The sequence below is a fragment of the Ruditapes philippinarum genome, unplaced genomic scaffold (genome assembly GCF_026571515.1).
Source record: "Ruditapes philippinarum isolate M1 unplaced genomic scaffold, ASM2657151v2 ctg67_1_1_1_1, whole genome shotgun sequence".
NCBI lineage: Eukaryota > Metazoa > Mollusca > Bivalvia > Venerida > Veneridae > Ruditapes > Ruditapes philippinarum.
In genome coordinates this window covers 1,002,218-1,019,639 of record NW_026859561.1, presented here as the reverse complement: position 1 = coordinate 1,019,639, position 17,422 = coordinate 1,002,218, and the positions used below count along the sequence as shown (strand labels likewise).

The following is a 17,422-nucleotide window of genomic DNA, read 5'->3' as shown; positions in this document are numbered from 1 at the left end:
TCCATAGCACTTACGAACTTTCGCTATATGTATATGCAGTATTTCGATAGAGCGGAAGTCAGTGCGCGAGCATGCGCTTTGCCATATCTGGTTCAGTTACAGCTCACGTTTTAAACTCGGTTGCTATGAAGCGACACTAAGTGTACATGGCTTTTATAACTAAAATATCAGACAAACACATTAAAACAATACACATAAACTACACATAGTTGTTTTCCATAATAATATTTTGCATTTGAAACTGATAGTCAAACAAATATCTCAATATTCTTACCGATTTAATGTATTGTTTACATGTGAGTGTGTTAGATTACTTTCGGTTCAGAAAATTCATTTGTTTACCATCAAAACTCATATGTTTACCATAGGAACCAGATATAGATAGAAAGCAAATTATACACAGGTAAAGAAAAAATTGTCTGTTTCTGAACAAAAAATCGAATAAATAAATACAAAGTCTTTTTAAAGGGTCCCTTCTTCGAGTTCATTTGAAAGGGGAATAATTTGGTGGAATTTTAGACAGCGAAACAGGGAGTTATCATTCATGGCTAGGGAATATGGCCGACTGAAATCATGCAAGCAAGTTTGTAAGTGCATAGTAACCAGTTATTCCCCATAGCAACCAAGGCCTTTTCATGGCAACCAGTGCTTTCCATAGCAACCACTGTCTTTCCATGGCAACCACTTACTTTCCATAGCAACCAGTGATTTTCATAACAACCAGTGTCTTTCTATGGCAACCACTTACTTTCCATAGCAATCATTGATCAATATTGCAACCATTCACTTTCCATAGCAACCATTTACTTCCATAGCAACCACTTACTTTCCATAGCAACCAGTGATTTTCAAAGCAATCAGTGACATTTCATAGCAACCATTGACTGCATAAAACGACTGACTTCCCTAGCAGCCATTGATTTTTCATAGCACCCAGACTTTCCATAGCTAGTACTGAATTTCCATAGCAACCATTGACTTACATAGGAACAAAAACAACACCAGCCTTACATATCAACCATTGTCTTTCCATAGCAACCACTGTCTGCCATAGCAACCAGTGACTTCCCATAGCAACCATTGATTAACATAGCTAACATTAACTTTCCACACCAACCATAAACTTTTTTGTCAACCAGTGACTTCTTAGCAACCATTGCTTTTTCATGCGAACCACTGACTGCCAGTGCCTTTCTATGGCAACCATTACCAGTGACTACCCGAAACAACTATTGACTTCAAGTGTAAGCATTCACTTTCCATAGCAACCAGACTTCTTAAGCAACCATAAGAGTTTTCATAGCATCCATTGTCTTTTTCATAGCAACCATTGTTTTTCCATAACAACCACATAATTTCCATTGCAACCAGTGATTTTCTGCAGCAACCATTGACTTTTATAGCAAACATTGACTTCAAAAAGCATTTAGTGACTCTCGTAGCAACCATTGACTTTCTATAGCAACTGATGACTCCTTTAGCAAATGTTTGCTTTCCATAGCAACCTCTGACTTCAATAGCAACCACTGACTTCATAGCAGCCATTCACTTTTCTCGTAATTAGCTGTTAATTTTCATGGCAACCAGCCACTACCATTGTATTAACTTTCCATTGCTACGAGTGAATCTACCATTGAATTTCATAGCAGGCACTTACTTCCAAGGAAACCATTAATTTATATACAGCAACCAGCGTCTTTTAGTAACTATATGATACAAACTAATATGATCCAATTACTTCTGTATTAAAGAATTATAATCATTTTAGGAATGAATCTCAGGTGAGATCCAAGCTGGACCTTCTTATTTGATCTAAATCAAACTTGGTCAAAGGGTCAATAAAACATATCAGGAGGAGTTTAATAAGAAACTTTACAATAGATAACAAAAAGTAACCATCAGTTAAATAAATTTTATTCTTGATTATGGAAAACATGTATAAAAATATTTATATTTACAACAAATTTTTACCAGGTTTGATCTTAAATTGGTATATCAGAAGTACTGAAGCATTAAATGTAAATATTTTGACCTTAAAGTCAATCACACCAATGCTCTAAATATGATGCAAACTGAAGTATCCATGTTGTAGATAAACACTCTACAGTACTAACATCTTTAAAAAGTCCCTTAGCACTGCCCTTTATGTCGGGGAAAATTTTAATTTATTGTGTATCGCGACAGCACTTTAAAAAAAAATATTGAATGACAACTTTCAAGCTTTACTAAAAAGTCTTTTGAAAAAGTCATGTCAATAGTGCCCAAGTAGAACCAATGACCTTTGTTATGTATGCCTATAAGGCACATGGCAAAATCAAAATGAATTCTAAAGGCAAAAATATCAGTTCATTTCGAAGGATGACCAAACATTCTGAAATAAACAAACAACTTTCGATCATTATCAGATAATAACATTGTACTTGACACAACAAGTTATATGATACCAGTAACACAAATTTACAGACAATTACCACACCACAATCAACATTTAATTGGTTATTCTTATTTAATTAATCTATAACAAATCACAAATTAACAAATGATTGGCACTGCTTTATATTATATGGCTGGTTTTTCATACTGGAGTTTCTCCGCCAATTGTGTGTCCTAATAAACCACTGTCTGGGGCTGCGTCCCAAATAATCTTCTGTATCTCTCGGAAATTCGGATGATCTGATCCCCCGCACAATCCAAGTATTGCACTCTCACTAGTAGTTAAATGGGCACCAGCCTCTTTCATACGTTGCAATGCAAACATTCTAAAATTAAAGTAAAATAATAATATTGAGATACAACAGCCTCCTTTTGAAATTTACACAAATGTACAACTTAATACAATAGATAACGTAACAAGAGCTGTCGGTAGGACAGCAACGCTCGACTATTCTTAGTGCTTGATAGTAAAAAAAACCTTGATTAAAAGGTAAAATTTTCTCAGTAGAGAAAAAGGCAAATTTTTTCTTTAAATCCATATTACAGTTATAGGCCTTGGAGAGAGTCCTATTATGCTCTGAAAGAAGAGCATAAAATTTCAACATGTTTCAAAGCCTTATGTCAATGAACTTTGAAAATATTTGAGGTGTTACAAAAGTTTTAACGTAAATTTTAAGTCGAAAAAGGGGCATAATTCTGTCAAAATGCTTGATAGAGTTACCTCCTCCTGTCTTCAGGTTGGGGTCATGATGGTCAACAAGTGTGCAAAGTTTCAAAGCCATATGTCAATGGACTTTGAAAATATTCAAGGTATTACAAAATTTTTAACGTAAATTGTAAGTCGAAAAAGGGGCATAATTTTGTCAAAATGCTTGATAGAGTTACTTCCTCCTGTCTACAGGTTGGGGTCATGATGGTGAACAAGTGTGCAAAGTTTCAAAGCCATATGTAAATGGACTTTGAAAATATTTGAACTATTACAAAAACTTTAACATAAGTGGTTACGCCGACGCCGACGCTCGGGTGACTACAATAGCTCTACTTATTCTTATCGAATAGTCGAGCTAAAATAGGTGGAGCAAATGAAATTTGTTGAAATGCTAACATTGTGAAATTACACTAAACAAAAATGTTCTAAATTTAGAATATGCTAAAATAAAAATTATTGTGAAAATATATATATGATGTACACATTGTAAATATAGAGACATGGTTACAGATTTATAATGGCATTGTCAAAAGTTGTCATTTTTATACATGTTTTTTTTAAAAATTTGCAGTGTCATACATGTATGATAAATAATTGGAATTAACACCTGACTGCAAATATTTAAAGACCATGTAACTCATTTTTTTTTATTATAGTTTTATAACATAACTACGATGATGCTCAATTGAAGATTTATCAAAATTGTAAGTTCCAAAAAGCATTATTTGTAAAGATATTACCAAATTTACATTTCATGTTAATAAAGGGAGGGAATAAGAAATTTATTAAAGTCTAAGCCAAATTTTTCAATAAGTAATGAATGCATACACTCGGAGGCACTTATAACCAGACACTTACATTTTTCTGTATAAATAGGTTATTTGTGAACGGATTTTGTTCAAATTTGAACCATACAAAATTCAACATATCACACTTACTACTTAGAATTACATGTATTTATAATTCATTGATAAGAAAATATAAAAAATAACAAAACAAATAGGCTACTGTAAAATGAAAAATCACAGAATGACTGTAAAATCGTAACAAAATGAACAGTCTCTGAATCCCACTAAATCTGTATGTTTACCAGTTCTAAGACTTTTATGTCCTCCAAATTGGCTATAACAACGAATACTCCTCTGCCTCACAGTTCTATATGTCTAAACAAGGGCTTGCTTGAGTTCCAGCCAATTGCAAAGGACTTCTGGTCATTTTCTCCCACGCCTGTTCAATTCAGTTGACAAGTGTGATGTTTAGATAAGGAAGCCCTTATTCAGGAAAGGAGACATACTCTCCAAGCTTTAATAAGAAACTACGTCATAACCATTAGACAAGTGTATACACGTTGTTATAGCCATGGGAAGATACACAAAGTATTATAACTAGTTAACATACAGACATAGTGGGATTCAGACACTTTTCATTTTGTTATGACATTTACAGCCATTCTGTGATTTTTCATTTTGCAGTAGCACATTTGTTTTGTTGTTTTCTCTATTTTCTTGTCAATGAATTGTAAATAAAATTCTAAGTAGTAAGTATGATATGTTGAATTTTGTATGGTCCAAAGTTGAACAAAATCCGTTCCAAAATAACAAATATATACCGAAAAATGTATGTGTCCGGTTATAAGTGCCTCTGAGTGTATATTTAATGATTACTTGTAATACGTATAAACATTTGCAGTACATATTTAAAGTTACATTAAATAAATATGTAAAAATATTTTTGCCGCCGGCCTAAAAACCAAGCATTCTACAGTTTCATTAACCTTTTTAACAGTATAGTTATAAATATCATCAAATACTGTTCATAAATAAGGATTTTAAATGGAAAACCCCACGGTAACACTAAAGTTCGTATACGACTTTTAACATGCAAATGAAGACTATAATGAGCTCGTGTATGCGCTACTATAACACCGTGATGTAGCGCATCACGGTGTTATAGTAGCTATCCGGAACACAGCAAATATAAGATTTTCTTGTGCAAACACACTTTTACTGTTTAAGATTCATGGTGCACTAGGCCTGGGGTTCAGAAAAAATAATCATCTCATAAAAAAGGTTAAATTTGTATGAAAATATCCGTTACAATGCGGAAATATACCGTTAAATTAGGACTGCTACTTATAGTCATGTTTGTTGATTTAACATTAATGTACGGATGATCTGAAGGCGGAGTTTCTTATGCAAACAAAATTTGTATTTCCTAATTCGCCACAATGAGGTTGCACATTTGTATGCTCATAAAACTCATTTTGGTTGTCTGGACACCAAAATAAGACCTGGAATCGATATGAAACCCAATTTATTAATGAAATGTCGCTATTTCTGTTTTTATGAAATTTATTAAATGTAACTTTATCATATTCTTGGATATTTGGAAATTGTTTTAGAAGAATAATTATGTGCACATATAAAAATTAACTTATGTGTGGTTACTTTTACCTTAATTACAGGATCTTTAAACCTGTGGCCATGTAAGATGACTCAAGGTTTCTTTATTTCACTAGCTAGACTTGTCCCCCTTTGATTTTGGAACTGATCAGAAGTAAACAATGGAGCAGGCAACAGTGTCTAGTAAGACTGTGTAGATGATCACACTGGCCTTATGACTACACCTGTTATCATAATAACTTAATTATGTTCAAAGAGTAAGTGATACCAAACATTTTTTACCTGTCAACCATAGATCTTGACGAGACTGCATCTACAATAACGTTTACATCGTACCCCTTTTCCTTGAGATCTAAAACTGTAGACTGGACACAAACATGGGACTCTATCCCACACAGCATGATCGTGTTCACATCTGTAATACATTTTTATAACACATGCATTATTGAAGAAGTAAGGCAGCATCTTCTTTAATTTAATGACCTTTTTCTTTTGATAGAAAAGGAAGAAAACAAAGAAACCACATGACATGTCAATACTGGATTAATATGGACATTATTTTAATGAAGATCTAAAGGTTTGGAGCCCATCTAGTTCTTCACCACCCAGAATCTCTTTCCTTTGAACACAGAATCAGAATGGAAAGCATTATGTTCTGTTTTTGTGCCAAAAAATAAAATTCTAATATTACTCCCATTATTATCTTAGTAATCAATAACTTAGCTCACAAAAGAATTAAAGATATGATATGCTTAAATTTGACATAAGACAATATTTATAATTCACAGTCTTTTTATAAGTATAAAATAAACATGTTTTGACTTCACATACAGTAGATATGCTATCTTTTAAACTCTACACACTATAGGTGGTCACATTATGAATATAATTATAGTGTCATTAAAATAACTGGCAATTTTTTAAAGAAAAGAGCAACTTTACTTGACCTGTAAAAGGGAACGCAATTTTCCATACATAGTTTATTTGCTCTTTTATTCAAATTAGACATATTTAGCAAGAATTTCATAGATTTCAATAAATTTTTGTGATTAAAAAATATTACTCAAGGATGGGCATAGTATATCTTTAATATCTTTTTCTTTGAAACAGACAAAGCTTAAAGAGTTAAGCATTGTGAAATAGAAAACATACTTGGAAACTGTTTCATATGATCCACAACCTCTGGAATCATCATAGAGAACTTCATCTTTGGAAAAACTGGACACTTACTGACATCTAATTCTGACACTGTAGGACCAAGACCTAAAGAATATATACAGATAAGAGTCATTTGGCTAGTTTAATTCTGTGCATAATGTGGAAGTCATGTTAAAAGAAAATGCAGCAGTCTTTCTGATAAAATGCTGTCTGATTCCCAACTTCCATTGGGATTGGTCTAAGATTTTTTAGAGTTGTCACATAACTAGGAAAGAATCACGCTTGTGCATTTTTAAGGCATAATACTTGAATTAAATGGAACAAATGTTAACTTTTTGTGTTATTCTATCTTTCTTCCAATGTCAAAACCCTTGTGGGGATGTAGATGTGACTCTAGACTAGTCATTTCCGAGACAGCTATTAGATACAAGGGAATCCAGGAACCAGTCCCTAGCTCTTATTGAATAGACCCCTTAGTCCTTTTACATGCCCAGTGTTTAGCACTGATACATGCAAGGATTACCTGGATTTCTTACCAGAACACCTCTAGTTAGGCGGGAAACACTGAAAGTGTCTCTGAAAATTCCCAAGGGTGTTACCCAGGATCGAACCATGGACCTCAGGAGTGACAGCCAGTGGTCTAACCCAAAGGGATCCGACACACTTGGATGTGTTCATACATAGTGTAATTAACTTACACAAGCAATTTGAGAAAAATTATTGGGACAAAAATTTTATATTGAGAAGTTGAATTTATATTGAACGGTATTACATTGTGATATCCAGTGAAATGAAAAGGTTGAAAGTGATATTTGTTTAAATTGTGGACTGTTTTTCACAGACTGTCAGTGATAGGCTAATGTTTGAGTTAAATCCCTTGTTTCTTTATAAAATTTTTGTCCCAATAATTTTTCTCAAATTGCTTACGAGTGTAAGTTCATAACATTATGTATGTGTCCCCTTTGGTCTAACCAACTATTGCTGAATCTCACTTGTGTTTTTTTTTAAGAATTGAGACAAGTGTTTATCAGAAATTCACGAGATTTTCTTTAAGCATCGCCTATGTTACAATACTGCAAGACACGTGCATGACAGATTAAACCTAGATTTTGACATACAACAAATACTTTGAGACGCCCCCTAAGTAAACATGACCTTTTGGATACTGCTCTGTGACAACAACTGGTATATCTAAAATCTGCGAAGCTTGCAACATTCTTGAAGAAACAGTAAGAATTTGTGGGTAAAAAGATATTGTTTTCCGGAACTTTTCTTGCATGTCACACAGAAATAATGCCGAATTTTTAGTTGTAAGCCTGGCTAACTTGGACGCAGCCATTTTGTCTTTTTTTTCTTCTAGCTTTGCTGGGTAACTATTTTCGTATTTTTTAAGGTAGTTGAAAAAATAAAAGTTCACATATGCCTATAAACCTGATAAATTTGATAAAAGTTGGTTTTCATGATATGTTCATTTTGATTACTTTCAAAAGTTCAATTAATAAATTCGAATGTACCAGCTAGACTCTACTGATAATCAAAGGGCTGCAAGCTCTGTGTTTGCAATCTACGTACTAATTATTGTATTTATTTTCCTGTATAAGTTTATTTTTATACTATAATTCATCTTGCAGTGCACCGAGATGCAGCGACTGCGTTTAGATTTTTTACTATATAACAGTTTGAGTTTGATACATACGGAATTTTGCATAGGCACAGGCAGTCAGTGGTGGCTTGGATAGTATACATGTACATGACCACGCCCACTTATTTTCATAAATATTTTTTTTTTCACTGAAAAAAATATTTTTTTCACTAAAAAAATATTTCTTTCACTCAAAATGTTTTTAAAGCATCTAATTTTCAATAAAACAACGAAGTAAATTCGTTTTTTAAAATTTCATTCATAAATACTATAAATATATAGTATAGTATTATAGTATAGTATAGTATATTTATAGTATATATGGATGAAATTTTTAAAAACACATCTGCGGATGTTTCTAAATTCAAAAGTACACCATTTTTGTGTTTAAATGTTGAATTCTGTTTTAGCCGGTGCTAGGGGACGTGGACGGTAACTTGCACTTTACAGTACCGTCCATGACCAGGCTCAATCAACCCGAGCCTGCAATATTTTACAATTTTGCCGTGTTGGGTTTTTTTCGGGATTCTGTTTTTCTCTATTTCACCATCCGTCCGTCTTCCGGTATTTCTATTTTATTTGAAGGCAAGCTAGTTTCGATTTGTTAAATAAACTTGTTGCTGCTGTTGTTAACAGTCATACTCATTATGTTCATATACTTTAGTTTGTTTTTAATGTAGAATAGATACAGATTTGCTCTAGTCACTTTTATGATCAAAAAATTTTACTTCGTTTTTTGTTGTTGTTTTTTGTAGCTAATTAAGTACATTTTGTATTGCTTTCAACACCAAAATTTGCTCTAGTCTGATATATGATCAAAAGTATTTTTCATTTGTCTTTGTAAACCAGGGTAAAAATTTACATAATATTGTATTGTTTTTTATATTGTTTTGTTTGTTTTCAATACACAAGATACAAACTTGCACTAGTCAGCTGTACAATGAAAAGTACATGTAAATTTCTTTTAGTTTTTATATGCATATATATATATATGTGTGTGTTGTTTTGTTTGTTTTCAATTCAAAATATACAATGATGTCCTAGGCAGTTTCGTAAGATAAGAAGTAATTTTCTTCTTTTTCCATTAAGTTGTATTTGCATGGTAATCTGATGTTACTTGAAAACATTTTTAAAAGCTGTCTTTCTGATTTAATGTGCATAATATACTTTTTAGGATAATTTCTGCTTAACATGCGAAGTTTTACTTATTTATTTGTTTTGAATTATGTTCAACTTTACTTTCTTAGTGTTTTAAAATTTCTTTTTATGCACAAGATATACTTTAATATGTTGCCTGTAGTTAAACAGCTTTTAAAATTGTATATAAGCATTCTGTCTGACAAGTTTACAAGTCCTACAGGTTGTGATAAATTCAAATAGCCAAATAATTATGCCAAGTATTACTTCTGTTGTGTTTTACATGATCCAAATTTAAATGCAGCGCAGCTTGCTTGAGAGAATATGCCTATTAAAAGAATTAAAAGACCACTTGTGTTTAGAGACCACTTTTTTCAGTAATTGTGTTGTATTAAGTAGCCAGATGTAATTAATTACCTTTCTCTTAGGTGCATGCTCTCTTATCACTATTAAGTTACGCTGTATTGTTATTTGATCTCAATTTGTTTTAGTACTGTAGTATTGTATTATATCTTGTTTTCATTGTTAAAATTTGTCTGCTTGTTATCTTTTTTTTTTTACCAGCTATTGACAGATAAAGCGAACACCAATGAATTACAGTAAAATAAATGTAAACAAATTTATAAACAATTTTACAGTGTACATTGTGTTCTGTTAATGGCTTTTTTGTTGAAATTCAGACATGATATTGAGTAATAAACACTGATTCAAAGGTATTGTATTGTTTGATATCTTGTAGATAAAATAGTAAATAACTTACTGCTCCATCCATCACTTGTAGTTATTTGATTGAGTAATAAATTCTGATTCAAAGATTTGTTTGGTATTTTGTATATAAAACGACGTCTAAACAACAACAACAACAACACGTAAGGGGCCTCCGTAGCCGGGTGGTTAAGGTCGCTGACTTGAGATCACAGGTCCCTCGCCGCTGTAGGTTCGATCCTCACTCGGGTCGAAATCTTTCATGTGAGGAAGCCATCCAGCTGGCTTACGGAAGGTCGGTGGTTCTACCCAGGTGCCCGCTCGTGCCTGAAATAATGCCCGGAGGGGTACCTGGGGTCTTCCTCCACCAATAAAGCTGGAAAAAAATCGGCGAAAAATCTCGGCGGGACGCTCTAGGATGGCCCGACTTGAGTGTACGGTCGCCCATATGGGCTTTCCGGCGGCGACCTTAAATAAACGCATTAAAAAAAAAAAAACAAAAAAAAAACCAACAACACGTACAGTTGTCGGTTTTTTTTTTGTATCTTGTATATAAAATAGTAACTTATTGCTCCATCCATCACTTGTAGTTATTTGATTGAGTAATAAATTCTGATTCAAAGATTTGTTTGGTATTTTGTATATAAAACGACGCTTAAACAACAACAACACGTACAGTTGTTGGTTTTTTTTGTATCTTGTATATAAAATAGTAACTTACTGCTCCATCCATCACTTGTAGTTATTTCATTGTCTCATAAATGAGCAGCTCCTGTTTTGGCAAAATCTACATTTCAGTGCAGGAATGGCATCCATTATACCCAAGATATGAAAATAGGAATGAAGAAGCCCCTTGTAATGACTGTCCATATGGGTCCCATGTATACCCCAGTTCTGTAAACCATCACGGACCCATATGGATTTTCCTTATGGGACCCATATAGATAATCTATATGAGACCCTTAAAGGTCCCATATTGATACCCATATATGGGACCAATGTCAATCCCGGTTGCAAAACCTGTATGGGACCCATATAGGAAGCCCATGTGGGGTCCATATAGAAATCAATAAGGGCCCCCATATGGGTCCTGTCGTTAAACAGGTGACGCTAATCCAATTACTGGATTGTTTATTTGGTTATAAACGTGCACGTGCCTTCAATAAATAATTATAGTAAAGACTTCTTGCTTCGTCGGGCCCTTGTGGGTGATTTCTTGTTGCTCTGTCTTCCTTTAAGACATCGAGAACTTTTGTTACGGTCATTGGGTTTACTTTTATATGTTTCTACATTGTCTTGTTTATAGGAACATGGTGGGGCTAAAGGCGAGGTTTGTTGCGCCATTAACCGGTTTAAACTCCCAAGCAGTATTTATGCTGTTGACCGTTCCAAGGCGGCGCCCCTCTGTGTTCCTTAGATGTATGTCTATGTTGTTTCATACTGTTTTGGTGACACTTGTGTCCCTTGTTATTTTCTTGTCTACGGTAAGTATCTTCCCCTTTGCCCCTAGTTTTTATTTATTTAATTTATCCCCTCCCTTCCCCCGGTCTCCTATCCCCTTCCCCTGTGCCATTTGACTTTATGGGCCTATAGTTTAATCATTTATTTGTTTTCTTTTAGTTCCTTATCAATAACTAATTATTTGTGGTTTTGGTGGTTGGCCTGTCCGTGCCCTTGTGCCCTGTCCTGTTTTTGTTTGGGGGTCCTCTTGGGCTCCTTGCCGCTGGCTCTTGTTTCCGGGTCGGGTGGGGGTTGCGTTCATTGAACGCCGCCTTTCCTTGTTGATCTTGTTTATCATATCTTTTTTTTCATTTAATATAACAAGGCAATATTTAATAATAGCGATTTTGCATTATAATACTACTAAATAAAATCTTTTCTGAAATACAAATAGTCTATGATGCACGAATTTAACTACTGTCCCTCGGTATATAAATCATACGTTGGTGTCCGAAATAAAAGAAATTAATTAAAAAAAAACAACAACAAAATATTGTTTTGAATTAATTTTCCTATGAAAAACTTCATCAAAAATGGAAAAAATACGTGATATACTTAATTATTGCACATTGTCATAACGTACGTAATTTGAATGCTGGAAGTTAAAAATTTAACTTAGTAATATATTTAAATTATCATTCTTCTTTTCCGATTCAAATACATTTAACCTTATTCGAAACCTAAATTATTAAGATTTTACACCCTATATTTACAAGTTATTGTTTTGCCCGTCTCTCAATTAGTTATGGTTAGGAAAATGCCCGCCATGAAAAAAATGTCTAACTTAAAATGAGTATTTCTTAACCTTAAAATCAACCAATAATATATTTTTTGGTATCACTGAAAAGGTTATTGTTTTAATTAAGTATTATTTTGTAACAAAAATATGACGATTGTTAAAAAAACAAAGATCTTTGATGGGGCGCCGTGTTTTCCTTTCGAAAATGACAAAATGTTTTTGTGATTTCGTTTTCAAATGACAGCACCTAACAAAAATGTTGTCGTCGTGTGTTTTGACTAAGAGACAGTTTCTATTAATAGTCCAAGGTGTAAGTGACGGTATTCCAATTCATTGATGGGGGTTGCCTCAAAAATAACTTTAGCTGTCAAACTTTGACAAGACACTGTAAAAATTATTTTTCATTCTTTAATCACTTTGTTACATCGCAAATTGAGAAACCTGTTTTTACATCACAGAAATGTATTGATAATTAATATGCTAATCTTATATGCCCCCCCCCCCTTCACTCATGTTCATTAGGGCCTCCTTGACAATATCTATACTATGCTGCTTATTATGATGTTTTATAATATATGTGCACGGATAACAACATATCCTCCCTTTTCTTGGGGTTCTGGCCATGGAGAGACGCTTGTTTGAGGGTGATCATTTTCCTCACAATACACAGAAGCACCCATTTCCTAAAGGAACTGGCAAGGGTACGAGGTACATGACCAACAGGCAACCTGCTAAGTCTTTCAATGTTGATACCTGTCTTCATCATGCTGGCCTAGGTTCAAACCTATAAAATTGAGAAATGACTATGTTAACACAAGTTTATAGTAAAGGTTTTTAACTTTAATACATTGTGAAATCATTTATGAAAGGACCTCTGACATTCCATTTATTATTGGGACATAATATTAAATAATTTCTTTTTAAAAGTTAATGTTCTGTAGGTCTAACCCATGATTTTCAAGCATTTATATAGTTCACAACTTCACAATATACAGCAATATACTAGTTGTAATATGACTGTTAACATCGCAATACATAGCAATATAATACATGTATTTATTTGCAATACCCCCTAACTGGACACTTCCAAAATTAACTTTTTTTCATTTTTCGTTTATTACAAGATAGAAAGGAAAATGGCTAATTTTCCTAAAACAGCATCTTCAACCTGAAATACAATCGCAACTACTCGGCCCTTTCCGTCAGTCTTCGGATATAATTATAGATAATAGCCGAGGCAGTTCCGAATGCCTGAAATAAGCAAGTTTTCAAAAATTTAATTATCTGGCAATGAAATTTAACCACATAAAAAGTTTTTAAAGAATTTATCTTTATTTTTTCCATAAAATGTCACGTCTAATTTGTTTTGGCCATATATTGATCCCCTGAGGTGGTATCACAGATGAATTGGTCGACAATTACAAAGTTAGTATTATATATCATTACAAGAAACTCAAAGAATTGACATTACGCCAGAGAAGGGATCGCTCCGCCCACTGATTCACGTGACCCGGTCAGTAAGAACCTTAGACAAAATACGCTACCGATGTTTTTGCAAAGCTGTTGTGCCAATAATGTTACCAATGAATTTACCTTATATAAATTTTGTAAATATAAACTTTTGATGCTTTTAATGGTTTTATTGAATAGTAGATCTGTAATTCAATGTATAAATGTATTACGGTATTTTTAAAAATTAAAAAAAAATCTGTATTTACGCATTAATGACGCATGAAACGTTTTGCAAAGATGGTGTTATTTCTTGTTGACTTCAAATGAAAATTTAAAACTGACAAAATATCATTATATCTTACAAATTCAAAGAGAGACTATAATTATGTAGAAATTAACGTATATGATTATGTTATGATTGTTTTATTTTGAAATTGAAGTAGCGAAACATAAAATCATGGAACTAAATATAAATTGTTTATATATCTGTGATAAAACAGTAAAGTTATATTAGTGACACAAATAAATTTAAAAGATGAATAATGAAATAGAATTAATTGTCATGGATGAGAAATATTACTTTTTTTTAAATGCCCAATTTTAGGATGCGGTATTGTTTTATGTAAGATTATAAATAATTTCAATATTTTGTTTGTATATTCTTGAAGCTTTCATTCTATATACTGTAAAGAAATTGAGAATTGATTAATAAATAAAGAAATTAAAGGGGGCGCCGTGTTTTTCTCTTCGGATTTTATGGTGCGTTTTTGTTTTTGAAAAAGTGGTAAATTTTAAAAGGACAGAAATAACATTTCTACTCAATTTATTTTAATTATAAAGACATCTCTAGAAAGCTTATTAAGTAATCTTTAATTTGATACCAAAATTATTAAAATTGGTTAGGAAATAAAGAAGTTAGTAGGGGCGCCGTACTTTCCATAAGTTTGAGAGAGGCGTACGTCGGGTTTAATACCTGTCCTAAATAACCAATGAATAAAGCCGTAACAATTTAACTTAGGCATGAACGACAAAATGCACAAACTCCTCGCAGCGGTTACTTCCCCTGATCTGTACAGTAACAAAGCGTGACGTAACCGCTGTGAGGAGTTTGCATTTTAACTCCTCGCAGCGGTTCCTTCCCCTGATCTGTACAGTAGCAAAGCGTGACGTAACCGCTGTGAGGAGTTTGCAGCGGTTACGTCACGCTTTGTTACTGTACAGATCAGGGGAAGTAACCGCTGCGAGGAGTTTGGACAAAATGGGGATGTACTATTCTCCGGTCTCCTATCGGTAAATCCCGGTCTCTCCCGGTCTATTTTGACCGGATTTTACTAGAGACCGGCGAATAGTATCACACGTTTATTTTCCGGTCTCTCCCGGTTTAGGAATAGATATTTTATTTGATTTCGTGACAAATAAATAAGTTTTTTTTTCTCCAAAATTGAATGTTTGTCACTAATTAAGTTTGGTTACAATAATTAGTTAACACAGATCATTTCTCAAATTGATTTATTAATTAGATCTATTATTAGATCTGTTATAACTATACATAAACTTTCAATTCTAAAAATAATAATAACATTTTCATTTTATTTATGTATGATAAAAACAATAAATACATACAATCATTGAATAAAAGGGTACATTTTTTTATGGTATTGATAAATCATTTTATTTAATTTCCTATTCGCGTTTAGTAAAGAGAGTCTAAGTTAAAAAATAGATTTTATGAATTATTTAATTGATTGATATTTTTTTTTTTATAATAATAATAAATAAATGGTTTAAGGTTAATGAATATAATATTTTGAAATATTAATCATAATTTACTGACTTTTTTCAGTTAATTTTAGATAATTTTCATAATCGTTGGTCAACATGACAATTGAATTTTTATAATTTATATAATAAAAAATAGTAATAAACGTAATAAGTCAGTATTGAAAAAGCACATAAAACACTTAAAAAAAAGAAAACATTTTTCATAAAAGATGAAGAAATGGACATATTAAAACAGATAAGACAATTACTGTATTTTAAAACAATAATGCTCAACATGATCAACATGGTAATTTTATCAGTGTCATATTTTTACTAAGTGTGAACAGATATCTGATGGAGACTTCGCTAATAGAGATTACATAATAAGGAACAATAAACAAGTGTGGTGTTGATCATGCGATACACAAATAGTTTAAGAATGATTATATATGTCCGTTGCCATTGATAATCACGATATTACATTGATGAACATAAAAAACTAACAATTTAAGTATAAATTAAAATTCTATAATTTAAAAGAGAAGACTGTTGCATAATTTGTTTTGGACAAAATCGGCATTACATATCGTCAATCATTTATAATTTTAACAACAACACAGAACATATATACATCAACATTATGCACAAAAAGCAATTATAAATAATGACATACATATCTTATATACATATAATATAACATTATAAATGTATTTTATCGTTTACAAAATGTAAACAAAAAACGCAATGTAACCTGATAATGATAATGTTTTATTCATATAACGAAATATTTAATTAAAAAACAATACAATGCAATACAACAACAACAAAAAACAAGAGCATAAAAGTCAATTAATTAATATCTTTGAAATTATTTTTTATATATTTATTTATTTAGTTAGCTATACTTATTTTGTTATTTCCAACTTTTTCATCTTATACTTATTTTTGCCTCCTATTCATCTTTTTATTCACTTGTTATTTTTTTATATTTAGTGCATTCCCAAGAGAAGTTTTCAAGCGATTTTCTTATATTCTTTTTGTTTCCAACACATCTATGATGATACCATTTTCTACATGTTCTGATACCACAATAAATTAGATTGTCTACAAACTCGGGCATTTCACATGAACAGAAAGTTTTAATTTTAAATATTTTAGGGATGCCTGTTCAATACAACTAATATGAGGTTACATCTATTAAATTTCTTTTACTGTTTGATCTCAATGAAGATAATAAAACAAAAATACTATTTATTTACCATTTAATTGTTTAATATTTCTATTTGAATTATTTTTATCTTTTTAGATATTGCCATCATTTGCTGTATATTTTCTATTTACAGGTCGGATTATTTTTTTCTTTGATCTATATTAGTCGTTATAATATTAATGCTGCACTTATTTATCAAATAATGAAAAAAATACAAACCGCTTTAAAATTAAACAATTTACAGACTCCCCCGTAATTAATATGCTTTTTCATTTACAACATCACGTGAATTAATATATCTTTTCCCGTTTTACGCTTTTACATTTTTATCTATAATTAAAAACAACAAAAAACACAAAATAAAAACGATTTATATGAAACAAAATACATTATATACGGAAAAATATCTTATATCAACACATCTACAAAGATCTAATAATGTTTAGAAGACCGGCACTGACCGGGCTAGTAAATATGATGCTATTCGCCGGTCTTTCGTAAATTCCGGTCAAAATAGACCGGGAGAGACCGGAGACCGGAAGCGACCGGACCGGAGAATAGTACATCCCGACAA

General features: G+C 32.2%; 1 protein-coding gene across 1 annotated transcript; it reads right to left on the bottom strand.

Annotated features, from left to right (window-relative positions):
* Positions 1–1,898: 1,898 nt before the first annotated feature.
* On the bottom strand, positions 1,899–8,071 carry LOC132756988 (isochorismatase domain-containing protein 2-like). Its single transcript, XM_060748149.1, has 4 exons — positions 7,858–8,071; positions 6,697–6,807; positions 5,827–5,959; positions 1,899–2,759 (listed from the first exon to the last, which is right to left on the bottom strand). Exons 1-4 carry the CDS (start codon positions 8,039–8,041, stop codon positions 2,576–2,578), a joined length of 612 nt encoding a protein of 203 aa, XP_060604132.1. The 5' UTR covers positions 8,042–8,071; the 3' UTR covers positions 1,899–2,575.
* Positions 8,072–17,422: the final 9,351 nt, after the last annotated feature.